The 19255-nt window shown below is 37.9% G+C and overlaps 1 protein-coding gene and 1 long non-coding RNA gene across 4 annotated transcripts; both read left to right on the top strand.

Annotated features, from left to right (window-relative positions):
* The first annotated feature begins 2694 nt into the window (after positions 1-2694).
* LOC107932900 (uncharacterized) lies at positions 2695-12181 on the top strand. Of its 3 annotated transcripts, none has more exons than XM_016865040.2 (8): positions 2695-2861; positions 3086-8299; positions 8421-8653; positions 8735-8879; positions 9455-9653; positions 9736-10065; positions 10151-10839; positions 11104-12181. In XM_016865040.2, exons 2-8 carry the CDS (start codon positions 3176-3178, stop codon positions 11761-11763), a joined length of 7380 nt encoding a protein of 2459 aa, XP_016720529.1. In that variant the 5' UTR covers positions 2695-2861; positions 3086-3175; the 3' UTR covers positions 11764-12181. The 3 variants fall into 3 exon arrangements, with proteins under 3 accessions (XP_016720529.1, XP_016720517.1, XP_016720522.1); XM_016865028.2 differs by having other exon boundaries at positions 2697-2861; positions 3075-8299; XM_016865033.2 differs by lacking the exon at positions 2695-2861 and having other exon boundaries at positions 2944-8299.
* A 364-nt stretch (positions 12182-12545) lies between these two features.
* On the top strand, positions 12546-18780 carry LOC107932895 (uncharacterized). Its single transcript, XR_005906593.1, has 2 exons — positions 12546-14540; positions 14618-18780. It is a non-coding gene; the product is annotated as an uncharacterized lncRNA (long non-coding RNA).
* The last annotated feature ends 475 nt before the right edge of the window (positions 18781-19255 follow it).

The raw sequence follows: 19255 nt of genomic DNA on the forward strand, positions 1-19255 counted from the left end.
TGCTTTAAAAGTCAAAGAGTTACATGGGTTAGGGATACGAGCATGTGTAGTACACGACCTGACTACATGGGCGTGTGAGCCCTGCACCTAGGAAAAATTTTAGAATTTCGCGAAAAATTCCCTAAGTTCACCATTTAGTTCCAATTTGATTCCAACATTCGTTTTGGGCCTCGAAGGTCCATATATGGGACGATGTGTATGATCTCGGAAAACGAATAGTAATTTATGTAAATTAATTGAAAATTGTTCTGAATGTTTCGGTAATACTTCGAAACCCTGTTCCGACGATGGATACGGGTTATGGGTGTTACAACCGCTGTTTTTACACTAACAACAGGTAAACACACTGCCCATCCAAATTCACTGTTAATGTTTAGGCATACTACAGGTAAACAACCAATGACCTTTCATACCATATCGATAACAAAAGTTATCTTCACTCATTATGGGGTTATCTTGGGAATTCTTATTATTTTCTTATTTATCTTCATTTTTCCACTTCTGGTGGTGAGAAGAATTAGTATGACAATTCCTCTTACAATTATTATATAGCCACTTACTACATCCATGTCAAAGAGTACGTCTTTATATATTGCTATGTTCAAGAATGGAGCAAATCTAATATGACGAGTTTTATGGTTTTTCATGTAATAGTTCATTTGAAGCATAAAAATTTGAAAAAAAAAATTTCTAACAAGCCCTCATCAATAATATTTTCCTCACATAATTTTAATTAAGAACTCAATACTTTAGAGTTATCCTTACTCAAAATTTTAAAATATTACAACTTTAGGTGCATTCAATCATAATAAGATTTAGATAGAATTATCATATTATGTTACTCATATATTTCTTTTAAAATATTTCACAATTCAAATGGATCTTTCACAATCAAATATTTTACTTTCAACCCTTTATGGGAATGATGACAAAAAACTTATATTTGAGTCGACAATCAATATATATTTAAACAAAAAACATTTGATAAGAAAACAATATGTAATCAAATATAAAGAAACATGGTATCAATATATCCTACCAAAATCCATTCTTTTAAAATATTAAATAAGAAAATAGTATTCGACTTTTTTTTTCTCCAAATATTATATGACATTAGAAAATCTTTTGAAAATAATATATTACAAAGAATTATTGGTAAACTCTATAAACCCATCAATATTTAATAATCTAATTCAATAATTCAATTAGATTTAAAACAAATAAATAATAATTATTGTTATACCTCAATTAAAAAAAACATTGAAGCTACTTATTAATCTAAAATTTGTCTGATAAGGGCTAATTTAGTTGTGCTTAAAAAAAAATACTTTTGGCTTGAAAAAGACTTTTAGAAGAAAAGTTATACTAAATAAGTTATTTTTGGCTTAAATTTTTTGCTTTTCAAAAGCACTTTTGGGAAGAAGCTAAAATTTTTAATTTTTCCTCTCTCAAAAGTACTTTTGGTGCTTAATTATTTTTTTACCCCTCCAACAAGATAGTACTTTCCCTTCTTCTTCTTTTTTTCTTGATACAAATGTATTAATATCTAATTACAAATATTTAATGGTTATATTTAAATATTTAAAATATAGTTTATATATTCTAATTAAATTTTATAAATAATTAATATTTATTACTTAAAAATATTTATAAGTTATATTTCATATATTAAAATATTAACAAGAAGTTATAATAATTTTTTTATATTCTTACTAAAATATAATAATAATAATTAATTTAAACATTATTTAAATACATATTTGTTACTTGATAATAACATGTCTAAAATAGACATTTTATTTCTTAAAATTAATTTTTAACAGTAATGCTAAACATTCAAATATTAAACCAAACTTTTCAAAATTACTTCTTAAAAATATTTTTTAAAAGCACTCTTTAAAAGTATTGCTAAATTAGTCATAAATTCAAAATTAAAAACCAAAGTCAATAGTGAGATTAAATCTTTCAAACATCTTTAATATAGAAATAAAACAAATTAATCATAGAATAAAAAAATTTCAGTATAAAACATTAAATAAATATTTCCTATAAATCTCTGCATAACTTCAATATTTTCCCGATAATTTTGATTTTCTTTTCTTCTATGCAAAAGGAAGCTTAATTTATAAATATCTTGGTACAGAACCTTAAAGATCTTAAGATAGTCAAGTGGTTGAAGTTAATTAAAATATTGTTCTAAGGTTTTAAGATCAAATCCAACAAGTGAATTTTATTTTTGTTCTTCAACCTCTCACATGAGATTAGAAAAAGATAATGAAAAAAGCAATTGGGGGTGCACATCTTTTGGAGGTGGCGAATTTTTTTTTTTTGAAAAAAGAAAATTGGATAAAGCAAAAGAGAAATAAAATGAACAATAATATCTATAATTCTTCCTAAGTTTATATTTATAGATATAGAAAATATAAATAAAATAAAATTTTATTTCTAATGAAAATTTATAATAGTAATAAATAAATATATATATATATATTTAAAGAATAAAAAACAAGTAGATACCATTGTCAATAATTCTTATCTCAAGGTTAAAAACAGAATTCTTACCAAACAACCAAAATTATAATCTACGGTAAGAAGTACAAGCAGTATTAAAAAGAGAGAGTACATCTACAGTTCTGGACTTTCAAAGGGGCTAAAAACATGTAAAAACAAGTAATTGGGGCAGAAAATATGAATAAACATATATAGAGGGGAGCAAAACAAATACACATTTCCTTTTTATTTTTTTCTTCTCTCTTGCTTTTTAACTCCTTTCTCATTTCTCCTATTCTAATTCTTCTCTCGCTCTCTGGTTTTGGAGTGCGCACGTTAGCCTCCTTAATCTCTATCCTACACACACGGAGGTAAGTCCTAAACCTACGCTTCATTTTCTTCCCCCCCCCTCCCCCTTTTTTTTTAGTTAAAGTGAAATATAGAAATCAACATACAAAACCCTAATTAGAAAGTAGAATAAAACTTTCGAGCCATTTCCCCCCTTCCCATTTCGTAGTTACAGTGAGATTGATCTGTTTTGTTATTCTTTTTTATTTTGTGTTTCTTATCGTTATTTTAATTAGGGAATATTCAGGGAGGCGAAATCTAGGGTTAGGCCTTTGATGCTTTGGCGGGGATCATCGGAATCCGTCAAACGGGTTAGCAGTTCGGGTCGGACCCTCCCATGGCAAATTCCGGTGGCGGGAATAAGTTTGTTTCAGTCAATCTGAACAAGTCTTATGGCCAACAACCATCTAAACAGCAGTACCATTCACATCATTCGGGTTCCTATGTCTCAAATCGCACACGAACTGGTGCTGGCAGTGGAGGAATGGTGGTTCTTTCGCGTCCTCGTAGCTCTCAAAAGACTGGGTCCAAGTTATCTGTTCCACCCCCCTTGAATTTACCATCCTTGCGAAAGGAACATGAGCGATTTGATTCGTTGGGATCCAGCGGTGTGCCTGCCAGTGGAGGCGTTTCCGTCACTGGGCCAAGGCCTGGTTCGTCCGGAATGGGATGGGCTAAACCCGGTTCAGTTGCTTGGCAGGAGAAAGAAGGGTTGATTGGTGGTGATGATCACGTGAATGACGGGGTTGATCGTTTGAATGCTGATGATGGGATGACTAAGGCAAGTAGTGGTGTATATATGCCGCCTTCTGTTAGGTCAGGGTCAACTTCCTCCATGTCTGCTTCAGCGATAGGTTTTCCGCCTTTGGATAAAGCTACAGTTTTGAAGAGAGAGGAATTTCCTTCATTGCAAGCAGCATTACCTGTTGTATCAGGGGCTGAAAAGAAACAGACAGATGGTTTGAATCAGAAGCAGAAGCAATTGGCGATGGCAGGGCAGGAGTTGCCTGATAAGCATGGGGACGGATCACAATCAAATTCAGTTATTGATATGCTTCCTCAATTGCAGTCGGGGAGAATTTCCGTTGACAATGGATTGAGTGAGAATGGTGGAAAAGCTCGTAGTACAAGTGGTTCTCGTTTATTAGAACAAGGCAGGAAGCAGGATGAGTACTTCCCGGGGCCACTTCCTTTGGTTAGTTTGAATCCAAGATCAGATTGGGCTGATGATGAGCGTGATACAGGTCATGTTTCGGACTACAGGAGGGATCAGGGCTATTCGAAAACTGAAGCTTACTGGGATAGAGATTTCGATATGCCAAGAGCTGGTGTACTTCCACATAAACCAGCTCATGGTCTTTTTGACAGGAGGGGACTGCATGACAATGATACTGGAAGAACACTTTCCAGTGAAGTCGCTAAATTGGACCCTTATGGCATGGATGCAAAACTACCAAGTAGAGAAGGGCGGGAAGGAAATGCATGGAGAGCATCTTCTCCTCTTCCTAAAGATGGAATTGGGTCTCAAGAGATTGCAAGAGACAGAAATAGTGTATGTACAAGGCCTTCAAGTATGAACAGAGAAAAGGAAAATAAGTACATTTCATCACCTTTCCGGGACAATGCTCAGGATGATAATGGAAGGAGGGATTTGGGTTATGGAAACGGAGGAAGACAAGCTTGGAACAATTCAGCAGATTCTTTTAGTAGTAGAGGGTCAGAGAGGAATACAAGGGAGCATTATGGCAATGAACAATACAATAGACACAAAGGTGATGCTTTCCAGAACAGTTTTTTATCAAAACCATCTTTTCCTTTGGGTGGTAAAACACTTCCTGTTAATGATCCTATACTAAATTTCAGTAGAGACAAACGTCCTTTGTCCAAGAATGAAAAATCTTATCTAGAAGACCCATTGATGAAGGACCCTTTGTCCAAGGAATTTGATGGATGGGATCCTTTTTCTGCAAACCTTGTCGGGGTTGTTAAGAGGAAGAAAGACGCAGTTAAACAAACTGATTTTCATGACCCTGTCAGAGAATCATTTGAGGCTGAACTTGAGAGAGTGCAGAAAATGCAGGAACAAGAGAGGCAGCGAATTATTGAGGAACAGGAGAGAGCATTGGAGCAAGCTCGTAGAGAAGAAGAGGAGAGACTTCGGTTGGCAAGGGAACAAGAAGAGCAGCAGAGAAGGTTAGAAGAAGAGGCTAGGGAAGCTGCATGGAGAGCTGAACAAGAGAGGTTGGAAGCTTTGCGAAGGGCAGAAGAGCAGAGAATAGCCAGAGAAGAGGAAAAACGCAGGATAGTTATGGAGGAGGAAAGAAGAAAACAGGCTGCTAAACAAAAACTCATTGAGTTGGAAGAAAGGATTGCCAAGAGGCAGGCTGAAGGAGTGAAGGGTGGTAATAATTTTTCTACCGGAGTGGATGAGAAATTACCAGGGATGGCCAAAGAAAGAGATGTATCAAAGGCAACAGGTGTTGGTGATTGGGAAAATGGTGAAAGGATGGTGGAAAGAATCACAACTTCAGCTTCCTCTGATTCTTCTGGTCTGAATAGATCCTTTGAGCTGACTTCCAGGCCTAACTTCTCTAATGCTTCTTCTTCATTCTCAGATAGAGATAAGCCCTTTAATTCATGGAGGAGAGATGTATTTGAGTACGGAAACAGTTCAGCCTTCACTGGGCAGGAGACAGAGAATGGTCACTATAGCCTCAGGCAAGATGTATCTGCCGGAAGTAGGCCATATTCAAGGAAAGAGTTTCAGGGTGCACCTCCATACATGTCTTCCAGGCCTCACTATAGAGCAGGGGTTTCTGAAACTAGTTTAGATAATTTTGGTCAGCCAAAAGGTCAGAGGTGGAATGTTTCTGGGGCTGGTGTTGATCATTATGGTAGAAGTGCTGAGTTTGGATCTGAATATCATGAGAATCTTTCTGATAATTATGGTGATGTGACATGGGGGCAGCGATCTCGTGGTAATATTTATCCGCCTTACCCTGAAAGATTCTATCACAACCCTCAGGATGATGGGCTTTATTCCTTTGGGAGGTCAAGGTATTCTGTGAGGCAGCCTCGCGTTTTACCTCCTCCATCTTTGTCCCCAATGCAGAAATCCTCATATAGAGGTGAGAATGAGCATCCTGGCCCATCAACTTTTCTAGAAAATGAGATACAGTGCAATCAGGCAACAAGACGTGGATCTAGCATGGAGAACGTTTATGATGGTGGGCAGCAAGATGATCTTGGACATCATGGAATTATAGATAACCAGCGAGGTAATACTGATAATGAGGCTCAGAAATTGGATGGCAATGCCAGAAGGTGTGACTCTCAGTCATCTCTGTCCGTTTCAAGCCCTCCTGATTCTCCAATTCATCTTTCCCATGATGATTTGGATGAATCTGGAGGTTCTACAGTGTTATCAGCTGAAGAGAATAAAGAGGTCAACTTGTCAAGGCCAGAAATAGAACTGCTAGTGTTACCTACTGAAGCTGGGAAACAGGATGTCCGGATTGCATCAAGTTCTATTTCTGCTGGTGATGATGAGGAATGGACTGTTGATAACAATGAACAGTTGCAGGAGCAAGAAGAATATGACGAGGATGAAGATGGATACCAGGAAGAAGATGAAGTGCATGAAGGAGATGACGGCAATATTGAGCTGACTCGAGAGTTAGACGAATTGCATCTAGAGGATAAGGAGACCCCTGACATGATGGACAACTTGGTCTTAGGCTTCAATGAGGGGGTTGAGGTTGGCATGCCAAATGATGAATTTGAAAGAAGTTCAAGGAAGGACTCTCCGTATGCAATAAAACAGATTCCTATTGGCCCTCTTGAAGAAAATATATCTTTGGACAGTATGCATAGTGATACAAAAATCCTTCAGTCCATGGATGCTCCTTGTCAAGAGGGTTTAGATAGTTCTTCTAGAATCTTTCTAGAAACTGAGAACGAAGTGCAGGATCTAGTTATTCAGCCTAATACCTCTCCGCAAGCATCAGCAGCATCTAAGCTCATTGATCATGTGGATGTTACTGGTAGCAGTGGTATGTCAACAGAACATAATCTCCCCGACTCTGTCAACACGGCTTCTCATTCATCTTCTAGTCAGAGTAGCATGCCTACCACTACTTCTGCTCCTAATCACGCTGAAGTACCTGTTAAGCTCCAATTTGGACTGTTTTCAGGTCCTTCTTTAATACCATCTCCAGTTCCGGCCATACAAATTGGTTCCATACAGATGCCTCTTCATCTGCATCCTCCGGTTTGCCCCCCATCCCTCACCCAAATGCACCCAACACAGCCTCCTCTCTTTCAATTTGGTCAGTTAAGGTATACATCTTCAATTTCTCAGGGAGTGCTGCCTTTGGCTCCTCAATCTGTGTCTTTCGTCCAGCCAAATGTTCGAGGCAACTTCTCCCTTAACTTGAACCCTGGAGTTCCTCTGCCTGTTCAGCCCAGTCAAGACACTTCTGGGCTTAATATGATGAAAAGTGAAGTTTCATCTCCTTTGGATAACCAGTCAGGGCTTCCAAGGTCCTTGGATTTATCACAAGGGAATGTGTTGAATGAGGGAAGTTCCACACCAGCTGGAGAAAGCAGAAAAAGTGTTGTGACACAGCATGGAAATGTTGAGATATCAAATATTGGTGATAATGCAGCTAGGTCTGAGTCAGGTTTCTCTTCGGAGGACCAAGGGCACAAGAATTCTGTTCATAGAAACTTCAAAGCATTGTCAAATAAACCCTCAGAAGGTGAACTTCAAACTGTTCTGACATCATCTCACTTAGCTGCAAAAGAGAAAGATTTAAGTGGATTAAGGGGCCAAACTTGTAGTAGTAGGGGAAAAAAGTATATCTTTACGGTTAAAGGTTCTAACTCAAGATCGGCTTTTCTGGCTTCCGAGGCCTCTCGCCAAGACCCTAGTGGATATCAAAGGAGGCCTCGACGAGCTCGAACAGAGTTTAGAATTAGGGAAAATTCTGACAAGAAGCACTCTTCTGGAATGGTTTCTTTGAACCACCCTAATCAAGTGTTGCCAAATGAAAACTCAAGTACCAATGGAAGGGGTACTGGATTTTCTGCAAGAAATAGGATGAGGAAAGTTGTGGTGAATAAGTCAAAACAGACAATTGAATTTGAATGCTCAAATTCAGCTCCAAGCAGTTCCCAGGAGATAGATTCTGGAAACAGGAATGAAAAGGGATTGGGAAAAGATTCTTTGATGAGGATTCAGAATATCCCACACTCTGGGAAAGGTAATCTTAAGAGGAATATTGAGGAAGATGTGGATGCTCCTCTGCAAAGTGGCATAGTGCGTGTTTATGAGCAGCCTGGAATAGAAGCAGCCAGTGATGAAGATGATTTCATTGAGGTCAGATCAAAGAGGCAAGTGCTGAATGACAGGCGTGAGCAGAGAGAAAAAGAAATCAAAGCTAAGTCTCGGGTTGCAAAGGTTGTAATGAACTTTGAACTGAACTCTTTTCTTCACTTGACAATAACATGTGTTTTTGCTTTGTTTTTTCTGGTCCAGTGCAATAAGACCAAGGTTAATATCATTTATTCATTTCTGACAGCCACCAAGAAAACCTCGTTCAATCCCACAAAGCTCAAAAAGAAATTCTGCTTCAGCAAGTGGAGTAATGAACAATGTTCTCTCTGATCTTGTTGCCACTGAGGGACGAAATCTGGCAAATAGTGAACTATCAGCTGCATTCAGTGCAACTATAGTATCCCAGCCCTTGGCTCCAATTGGTACTCCTGCGACTAAAACTGATGCACAGGCTGATTTAAGAACGCTGGCAGTGAAGTATACACCTATCTTAAAAATAATTAATGTACCTTCAAAAAAGAATTCATACAGATTGCTGACTCTGATGATTTTCTACAGGTCACTCCATACAAGCTCCCTTCAAGCCACCTCGGGTGGTGGACCAAGTCTGGTATCAGGATTGATGTTTGAGAGCAAGAATAAGATTTTTGACAATGTTCAGGCATCTTTGGGTTCGTGGGGTAATTCATGCATTAATCAAAAGGTATGCATAACTGCATTTACTGACTTGTTAACTACTTCTACTAGTTTAACTTTGCCATTTGTTTCTAGTAGATCTGCAAGACTCATAGGTTCTGGTGCTTACCGGTTTTGCCCTTCTGTGCATCTTCACATTGGTTTCCATCAGTCCTTTTTTTTGCCACATTTTTACTTCTTTCAATGTAGCTTCTGGTGCCTTTGTTGTCTTTATCTTTGGAATCAGGTTGATTTACATACATGACACGTAAAGTCGTAAACATGCTCAGCTCTTACTTTAATTGGTTGCTTTCTTTCTCAGATTTTCAACATGTTTAGCTTGGACTAGAGTTCAGTATGTATTGTGCTCTGATTTATCTTTTTGTACATGTTTAGCATTACTTTATATTCTGCATTCTAGATTGATCATGATTGAACTGTTTTAGGCTTGTTAATCTGAGGTTTATTTATTTATTTATTTATGCTTTTAGTTTGAGTGTATTCTAAATTTCCGTACTTGTGGAGGCTGGTACTCTTTCTTCTAATATGATTGGACGATAAATCTGTGCGCAAGTCTGAAACTGATTTGGTTGAATCTTACAGGTAATGACATTGACACAGACCCAACTTGATGATGCTATGAAGCCTGTTCAGTTTGATACTTGTGCTCCTGCTGGAGATAGCAATAGCTCAGTTACTGACCCCAGTATGCCATCATCATCCTTATTATTGAAGGACAAGTCCTTTTCTTCTGCTGCAAGTCCTATAAATTCTTTGCTTGCTGGGGAGAAAATACAATTTGGTTGGTTCATTCTTTCTGATATCATTTACATTCTTGGAATCACCATTGCCGTGTATCTGAAGGATATCTTCGCTTTATACAGGAGCAGTTACATCACCTACAGTTATTCCTCCTAGCAGCCGTGCTGTTTCACATGGGATCGGCCCTCCAGGTCCATCTCGATCAGAAATCCAAATCCCTCGCAATCTTTCTGCAGCCGAGAATGATTGCACCCTTTTCTTTGAAAAAGAAAAACACCCAGGTGAATCTTGTGTTCATATGGAAGACTGTGAAGCTGAAGCGGCTGCTTCAGCTGTTGCTGTTGCAGCCATAACTAGTGATGAGATTGTGGGGAATGGGATGAGTACTTGCATCGTTTCTGCTTCAGATAATAAAGGCTTTGGAGGCGCAGCTATTGATGTTATTAATACAGGTGGATCTGCAATCTCTGTAGGATCCCTGTATGTTTTACTCTTGTGGAGGTTAACCTGTGTTGCCTTTTTCTCATTATTTTGCAGGTGATGGTGGTCAGAAGTTAGCAAACCAATCAAAGGCTGAAGAGTCTCTCAGTGTTTCTCTTCCTGCAGATCTTTCTGTTGAGAACCCACCAATTTCTTTATGGCCGCCTTTACCTAGTCCGCAGAATTCTTCAAGCCAGATGATTTCTCATTTTCCTGGAGGCCCTCCTTCGCACTTCCCCTTCTATGACATGAATCCCATGATGGGGGGTCCAATCTTTGCCTTTGGACCACATGAGGAATCATCGTCTACCCAATCGCAGTCCCAGAAGAGTAGCACACCAGCTTCAGGTCCCTTAGGGACCTGGCAACAATGCCATTCTGGAGTAGATTCATTCTATGGTCCTCCAACGGGATTCACAGGCCATTTTATCACCCCACCTGGAGGTATCCCTGGGGTTCAAGGCCCACCACATATGGTTGTGTACAACCATTTTGCTCCAGTCGGACAGTTTGGACTAAGTTTCATGGGTACAACCTACATCCCATCTGGAAAACAACCTGATTGGAAGCACAACCCTGCTTCCTCTGCAGTCGGTGAAGGTGATGTGAAAAATTTGAATATGGCTGCTTCGCAGGGTAATTCTAGCAACATACCTGCTCAAATGCAGCATCTTCCCCCTGGCCCTGGGTCACCTCTTCTGCCCATAGCATCTCCACTCGCTATGTTTGATGTTTCTCCTTTCCAGGTAAAAGTCTTCCAAATTTACTTGTTTATAGAATATTAAATTGTTTACTTGAAAGTGAGTACCTATATGGATGTTCTAGCTGTAGTCATCAATGCTTTTAAACTGGTTTTTAGTGAGGTTTATTGCTGGATGATTAGAATTATCATTATTGGATTATTTGACAGTTTCACTACCACCCCCATGCCGTCTTTGCTACTCCCTTTTTTGATTTCCTCGGTTTTTACTCTGATCTAACTAATGCTTATCTTGGAACTCTTCCTTCAGTCCACCCCAGATGTGTCTGTCCAAGCTCGTTGGTCTCCTGTTCCTGCTTCACCTATGCAGTCTGCTACACCATCAATCCCATTGCAGCAACAGGCAGAAGGTGTACTACATTCTCAGTTCAGCCAGGGGCCTCCTTTGGACCAGTCATTGACTAACAATAGGTTCCCAGAGTCCCGAACATCAACATCCTCTGACTGCTCTAGGAAATTTCCTGTGGCAACAGATGCAACCATAACCCAGTTGCCTGATGAACTAGGGTTGGTGGAACCATCTAGCTCCTCCATTCCTGCTGCTTCAGCACCACAAGATGCTAAGAGCCCGTCCATCATGAAAGTTGCTGATGCTGCCAAGAATGATGTCCTAAATAATGATGGTATTAAAAGTAGTGGGCATAGCACAAATTCTGCGTTGAAGTCTGTTCAGTCTTCATCCCAGCAAAAGAATATATCTTCTCAGCATTACGGGAATTCTTCCTGGTATAATCATCCGAGAGGGAATGCAATCTCGCAAAAGAATGGGTCAGGTGAATTGACCCATCGTAGAATGAGTTTCCAAGGGAGGAACCAATCGATGGGTGGAGACAAGAACTTTCCCACTTCAAAGATGAAGCAAATTTATGTGGCTAAACAGACCAATAATGGCACGTCAACATCGTCATGATGATAGGAAAATAAAGCTTCTCGGACTTTGATAGGGAAGCATTTCTTTTCACCAAATGCTAAATTTTGTTGTATCGCTTGTACTGGTGAGTGGTTTTGGAACTATATATCCGCTGGTTTTTTCTGATTGAAGTTTGCACAAGTGGTGTTGGTGAATAGCAGTTTTGGTATTGGTTTTTGGGTTTCTATGTAGGAAGAAATGGGGTGTAGTTGGGGGTTCAGTTGGGCCTTTGCTAAAAGACTCTATGCAGTGGTTTTTGTATGAAGGAGCTGGATGAACCCCGTCACTCTTTTATGTTCCACTTTGTTATGGTGCGTAAATGTCGTTGGGATATGATCATTTATTATGAAGGATCCAGCTGATATTTTTTTCATCTTACTAATGATATAAAAATTAAATATAATATGGGCCTTGGGTATATTACGTCTATGAATTCCCTATTTGGTGGGTAAGTTCAATGTTAGGTACTTGTGTCGTATTCCTCATAATCAAAGTTGCGCTTTGTAGTCTTAAGGACTACATACACGGTTTGCGATATATGAATTTCATTTCATTGTAACACGACTCTTGCACGATTTAATTGCTAACAACTTCTTTAAAAATTCATTATAATAACTATCTTATTATTATATTAAAATATGTAGAGATAATATCAAATTTGGCAAAAGAATTTGTGAAATAAGCCTTCCGTATCTTTGTTTTACAAAACTAGAGTTGGATGAACAAATCAAATTATAAAGATTATTAGAAATCATTACTTAAAAGTAGTTATCTAACTCAAACTCATGGAGATTCTAGTGGTTCTTCTAACGAAGACAATAAGGGTACGACTTGTCAGAATGAGAAAGCGGATTCAGATGTGGTGATGGAGGTGGAATTGGATCCGGATCCATTGCTATCATGGAAGAAGAGGCTGTTAGGGAAAAGCTCTCGAGATTCAGAAGGAAGATTTGTGGGTCAAACATCGATGAAGATGATGACTTTGCCTTTGTGGAAGGAGACGTCATGAGATCCTTTGTCAACAGTATTCCATTAATCAAGTTCTTGGAGAGAATCAATTAGTTGCTAATCAAGGATATGACCCACACTATTGTGATCAAACTATTAGGCAGGAGTATTGGGTATGCTATGCTCCAAAACAAAATCTATGCACTATGGAAGCTAGTCAACCCTTTAACCTGATGGATATTGTGAACGGCTATTTTTTGGCCAAATTTCAAAATTCGGAAGATTATGAACAAGTCCTCTCCTAAGGCCTTTGGATCATTTTTTGGTCAATATTTGATAGTTTAGCCATGGTCCATTAAGTTTGACCTAGCACAACCTTTTCCTAGTGTGGTTATATCCTGGATTAGATTCCTAGAACTACTGGGCTACATGTATAAAAAGAAGATTTTATGGGAGATTGGAGGCTTGGTTAGAAAGGTTGTCAAGTTAGATTTTAACATCGATAACAGAGTAAGGGGTAGATTCGCACGGATGTCGGTCTACATTAGTTTGGATAAACTGCTAGTTTCACAAATTCTGATAAATGGGATACTCCAACTAATCGAGTACGAATACTAACTTACTATATGTTTTTCATGTGGCTGCTATGGTCATATAAAGGATTTCTGCTTATCGAAGGTGAATAACTCAGGCGATGTTTTCGATGGAAAACTGAATGCTGAGGGAGAGCAAACGGTGAGTACAGTTCCGGCGAGAGAGGGATTAAAAAACGAGAACAGTACCTATGGTTCGTGGATGCTTGTAGAAAGACGGAGTAGGCAAAATTCTAGGGACACCAGAAAGATCGGTGCCGGAAATCATGAAAGTTTGGCTAGCAAATCAAGGTTTAATGTACTGGATTCCCTAGATGAGATGGAGAAGCTTCAGGGGGAGAATCGTGGAGGTGATTTGGTCAAAAGCCCTAACCAAACTAGGGGCTCCTCTTCAACGAATTCTGATGGCGTTAATAGAGCTTCAACCCCTTTTGTCAAAGTTTCTGGGCAGGCCACTTCTTCGGGCCATAGGAACTCTATAGGCCACAAAATGAATAATGGGGCAAAAGAGCCCAAAGGAAAGGAGAAGGTTGGGCAAGGTCATACTTCGGCTGGGAATGGATCGATTTCAATAGGCTAAAGAAGCTCCTCTTTGCAAGTTAATGAAATCTGTTGTATCAATTTAGTGAATAGACCTGATTCGGGCAAAATCCCTATTCGGTTGGGTGGTCTTGAAATTCTAGCAAGGTCGGGCCAAGCTAAAGAAGACCAGCTGCTTAACACTTTGGAGGATAATATCGTAGTTCATTGTGATGTTACTAAGCCCGGGGAGAATATTGTTGATAAATCGGTGAACACTATTCCTTACGCCAAGAATAGTTCCACTCTTTCTTCCCATTCTAATCCAAATTTTGAAGGGAATCAAGAGGTGCCATTGTCTACGGAGAAAAGCATCCTGGACTCCAATAAGCACTCGGCTGTTGCTTTCAAGGAGAATGTGCAACCGAATTTTTTAGGTGATATGGGTGATGGGCAAAATTATAAGGTGGATGAAGGAATTGTGGGTACTGGTGCACGATTTACGGGAAGAAAGTTTAGTAGGGGACGAAAAGGGAAGAATCATAACAAGACTATTCATGACAAGAAATATTTTAAAATTTCTAATACCCAGGTTCCTCTATTCGAGTCGATGAGTAGTATGGCTGAGCTTATAAAATCCCAGTTTTTGCAGGGTGCTTCGATTGATTGCCCTAAGGAATCAAGAAAGTAACCCACGATTGAGTTGGCATCTTTTTTGTAAGTTTATTTCTTTTGTGAGTTGATTTATTGTTTAATGGATATGAATCTCTCTTTTTTTTTCTTGGAATTATCAGGGGTGTGCAAGCATAAAATTCTTCCATATTTATAAGGAGTATTATCTGGAATTTAAACCAGATATTGTTAGTTTGTTGAAGCCAAGGTTTAATGGAAGGAAAGTTGATGGAGTTATTGCCAAGCTGGGGTTTCATTACTCTCACTGAGTTAAAGCAGTGGGGTTTTAAGGTGGCATATGGATTGGTTGGAAAAACACAGTTAATTTAGAGGTTATTCGCAATCATCCTCAATTCATTTTGGTTCGAGTTCGCAATAGCATTTCCTCTCCATACGTTTTTATTGCCTTTGTTTATGGTAGTCCTAATAGGAAGAAATGGAGAATACTTTGGGAGAAACTGATGGCCACTATCCCTTCTGCTTCGGTTCTGTGGTTGGCAATTGTTGACTTTAATGTCATATTTTCCTTTGAGGAAAAAAAAGGAGGAAGTTCTAGTGGGATAAGGAATCCTTATTTTGGAGAATTTGTAGATTCTAATGGGTTACATGATTTGGGGTTCAAGGGTCCTTTATTTACTTGGCATATAGGGGACTTTTGAAAGAATTGATCATGCTCTGGGTAATGAAGCTTGGGCGTAAGCATTTTCGAATTGTATGGTTACTCACCTGACAAGGCTCAAGTCGAATCACCGACCTTTTCTTAATTTTAATCTGACTCTATCCTTCCCTAAAGGAGGCCATTTTAGTTTTTGGCGGGATGGATCGAACATCCAACCTTTTCCAGTTTTCATCAAAGAGACTTGGAAGTATAATGTTGATATGTTTGAGTCCCTTTCCAATTTAACTGCTAACCCAAGGTCTGAAACAACTCTGTCTATGGTCATATTGAAACTTGCAAAAAGAAGTTGATTCATTCTTTATTTGTAATACAGAGGGCTTTGGAACATTCGAGTTCGGATTATCTGGTTCATAAGGAGATGGAGATTAGGGAGAGTCTAGAATCTATTTTTTCTCCATGAAGAATTGTTATGGAAATAGAAATCTTGGTGCGACTAACTTAATTTAGGGGATCAGAATACTAGATTCTTTCATTGAAGAACAATCAATGGAGGAAGGCCAATCGCGTCTCCACCTTGCAAAATTAGGTAGGGGATTGGATTTATGATCTAGAGGATATTCAGCAAGAGGCAATCAATTTCATCCAAAAACTATATGAGGAGCAACCGAATCCTGGGGGAATTTTACTGCCTAATTCTTTTCATCAAATTGATCAATGTGATAAGGACTTTTTGGGGAGCGCAATATCTAATGAGGAAATTAAAAATGCTCTGTTTGATATGGCTCATCTAAAGGCCTCAAATAGTGATGGTTTCCATGCTTGCTTTTTTCAAAATCATTAGGACAATATTGTGGAGGCTATCTATGATTGGGTTAAATGAATTTTTAATAGTGGGTCTATTAATCAAGGACCTAACAATGCTCTTTTGGTTCTCATCCTTAAAGTCGCTAGTCTTGAGGAGTTCTCTCAGTTTCGACCTATTAGCCTTTGCTTCGTTTTATAGAAGTTGGTAAAAAAGGGTAATAGCCAATAGATTTAGGGTGGTCTTCCCTAAAATCATCTCATGAACAGGCTGGTTTTATTACGGGAAGAAACATTTTAGACAATATCCTTATAGTCCAATAGGTCATACGCTCTATGAAGGCTAAGAACAAAAGATAGATGGTTGTTAAAAATGACCTTGAAAAGGCCTATGACAGATTATGTTGGGACTTCATTGATGTTTCCCTTCAAGTAGCTGGCATTCTAAATTTTCTTAGGAGAGTGATCATGTCAGCTATTTCGAATTCTACCATGCAGATTTTGTGGAATAGGGTTCCAAGTCCAAAGTTTTAGCCTCTAAGAGGTGTTCAACAAGGCTGCATATTATCCCCATATTTGTTTGTGCTTTGTACGAAATGGTTAGTACATGGCATTCAGTCGACAATTCCTAGTGGAAAATGGAATCCTATTAGATTATCTCGATCAGGACCTGATTTATCTCATTTGTTCTTTGCTGATGACTTTGTTATCTTCTCTAAGGCAGACTTGAAGCATGCTATAGTTCTCAAGGAAATTCTTAATGATTTTTTTGTTATCTCAGGCCATCAGGTTAATGCTTAGGAAACTATTATGTTTTTCTCTAAAGGAGTGGAAGATGAACTTAGTGATAAATTGAGTAACTTGATTGGTTTTCAAAAGGTACACAATCTTGGCACTTACTTAGGCATGCCGTTATTTCATGACAGAGCTATTTGTTCTACTGTGAGGTTTGTAGTGGAGAAGGTACGAAGAAAATTGAATAATTGGGATGCTAAACAGCTTCAATGGCAGGTAGAGTCACCCTAGCTCAAAAGGTCCTTCTTTCTATCCCTAATTACTTTATACTATCTATGCGAATTTTAAAGGGGTCTGCGACGAAATTGAATGTTTGGTAAGACAGTTCATATGGGGCTCTTCTAACGGGACGATGAAGATGTCCTTCGTTGATTAGGATTCTATTTGCCAACCCCGTTCTTGTGGTGGACTCAGATTTTGACATTTAGAGGATAAAAAATCCATTTTCTTATTAAAGCTGGGATTTAATCTTGTTACAAAAGATGACACCTTATGGGTTCGAGTTCTTCAAGAAAAGTACAAGATGAAGGAAAATGTGCTTGATAGTATAGTGCAAGGAAATTGCTCAGCTGTTTGGAGAGCCCTTGCTAAGGTATAACCTCTTTTGCGAGAAAATTTATGTTGGTTTGTAAGGATTGGGAATTCCATCAGATGTAGGAAAGATCCTTGGATTTCTAATGTAGGTCCTATGATTAATTATGTACCTTCCTATAACAATCTTGTGTTAGACTGCTTGCTGTGTGACATGGTTTCTAGTGATGGGGCTTGGAATTTGGACTTGTTTAGGATTTAGTTGTTGGAGGATATTATTAAAAGAATTGTTAGCATCCCTCCTTCGTATCCTTTAGAAGGGAAAGATAGAAATCACTGGATTGACACCTTTACTGGGTCATTTTCAGTGAAAAGCGTGTATAGGTCACTTCGAGAGAGTTTTTGGCACTTTAAGGATGGATGGTGGAAGGTTGCTTAGAAGTTTCTGGGGCCTTAATGCGTTTGATTATTCTTATGTTTAGTCTTTAAGCAACGCCTTCTAACGGATATGGAACAGGTAAGACGAGGTATTGGCCAAATTGGTTTGTGTTTGGTTTGTGGGCATGGTGACGAGGATTTAATTCACGTCCTTAGGGATTGTCCAGGTGCTAGAGAAGTTCTGTAATGCGTTGTACCTGCTAAGCTTCAAAGCAGATTCTTTTCGGGAGATTTGTTTGAGTGGATGGAGATGAACCTATGTTCTTCTTTATAGTTGCCTAATATGGGAAGCCTTTGGTCAAGCCTTGGGTCAAGCCTTTTTGGTTTAATTACTTGGCACATGTGGAATAATAGGAACCTTTTCATTTTCCAAGGAATCATTTGGAACGTCACTAAAACTATTAAGTCTTCTATTTGTTGGGCAAAACAATATTTTTTTTTAGCTCATAGAGTGATTCATTTGAAGATATTGATGCTGCTTATGATTCTTCTATGACAGATAATTAGATTCATTTGTACACTAACGGGGTCGTTAAGATGGATGCGGGAATTGTGGTTGTTAGGGGTGACGTTTAAGCAAGAAGGGGAATGAATTTTTGGATTCAATCGCTATTTGGGGCTTTGTTCAGTTTTCGATGCTAAACTCTGAGTATTCTAGATGGTTTGACCCTCGTTCATGGAAGAGGATAACAAAAAGTTGTAATCCACACAGATAATCTACAAGGAGTCAAAGCTATTCAAAATGTTCAGTTGATAGATTCATCCTCAACTTTGTTACGAAGAATCCATGCTAGTCTACAAGCTATACAATATTGGAAGATAAAACCAAGCCGTGGATCGTATTGAAAAGATGGCTACAGTAAGGAGTATTGATATACAAGTCTTTGAAGACACTCCTGAAGAGTTATTACTAGTTCTTGAGATTGATAGAATAGCAAATTTCGATTAAGCTAGTTTAATATAGTTAGTTTGTTCATTCACAAAAAAAAAAAAAAAGAAAAAGAAAAAAAAGAAGGTTATTCTAAACTAGATAAGTTAATCAAGAAATTTTAGTTTAATTACTTAACTTTTAAAAATCCATAATTTAGCCATTAAATTTTACGTGTATTAGTATTTGATCTCCATAATTAGTGGTTGATTGTCAAAATGGCTTTTATACTGATCGAACTGTCAATATTTTTTAATTTCCCTAGAAAAATCTTTTGATTGCTTTTATTTATTTATTTATTTTAAAATATGTTGGGTTAGCACTTAAATAAGCATTCACCTTTTTATAAAATTAAGAAATAAAGTTCTGCTATTTTATTCTACGAAATCGAGGTTTTATTTTAAACTTTACTTTATTGTAATTATTTCTTTTAAATTTGAAAATTTTAATAAATAAATAAAATTATCAAAACTATAAAAATTCTTTATTTATATATAATATCCATTTCTTTTAAAAAAATTTAATTAATTATTAGAAATCATATCAATCAATGAAGAAATTCAAACAAAAATATGAAAATATTGAAATGTTAAAATAAAATATTAATCGTTTCACAAATATTAGTTATCAAATTGTAATTTTTTTACA

This window comes from Gossypium hirsutum, chromosome A12 (genome assembly GCF_007990345.1).
Source record: "Gossypium hirsutum isolate 1008001.06 chromosome A12, Gossypium_hirsutum_v2.1, whole genome shotgun sequence".
Classification (NCBI taxonomy): Eukaryota; Viridiplantae; Streptophyta; class Magnoliopsida; order Malvales; family Malvaceae; genus Gossypium; species Gossypium hirsutum.

Coding starts and splice junctions, on each gene's coding strand:
- LOC107932900 (XM_016865040.2), top strand. CDS start 3,176: ATGGCAAATTCCGGTGGCGGGAATAAGTTTGTTTCAGTCAATCTGAAC. Junction 8,300..8,420: donor CTAAGTCTCGGGTTGCAAAG/GTTGTAATGAAC, acceptor CATTTCTGACAG/CCACCAAGAAAACCTCGTTC. Junction 10,066..10,150: donor TATTGATGTTATTAATACAG/GTGGATCTGCAA, acceptor ATTATTTTGCAG/GTGATGGTGGTCAGAAGTTA.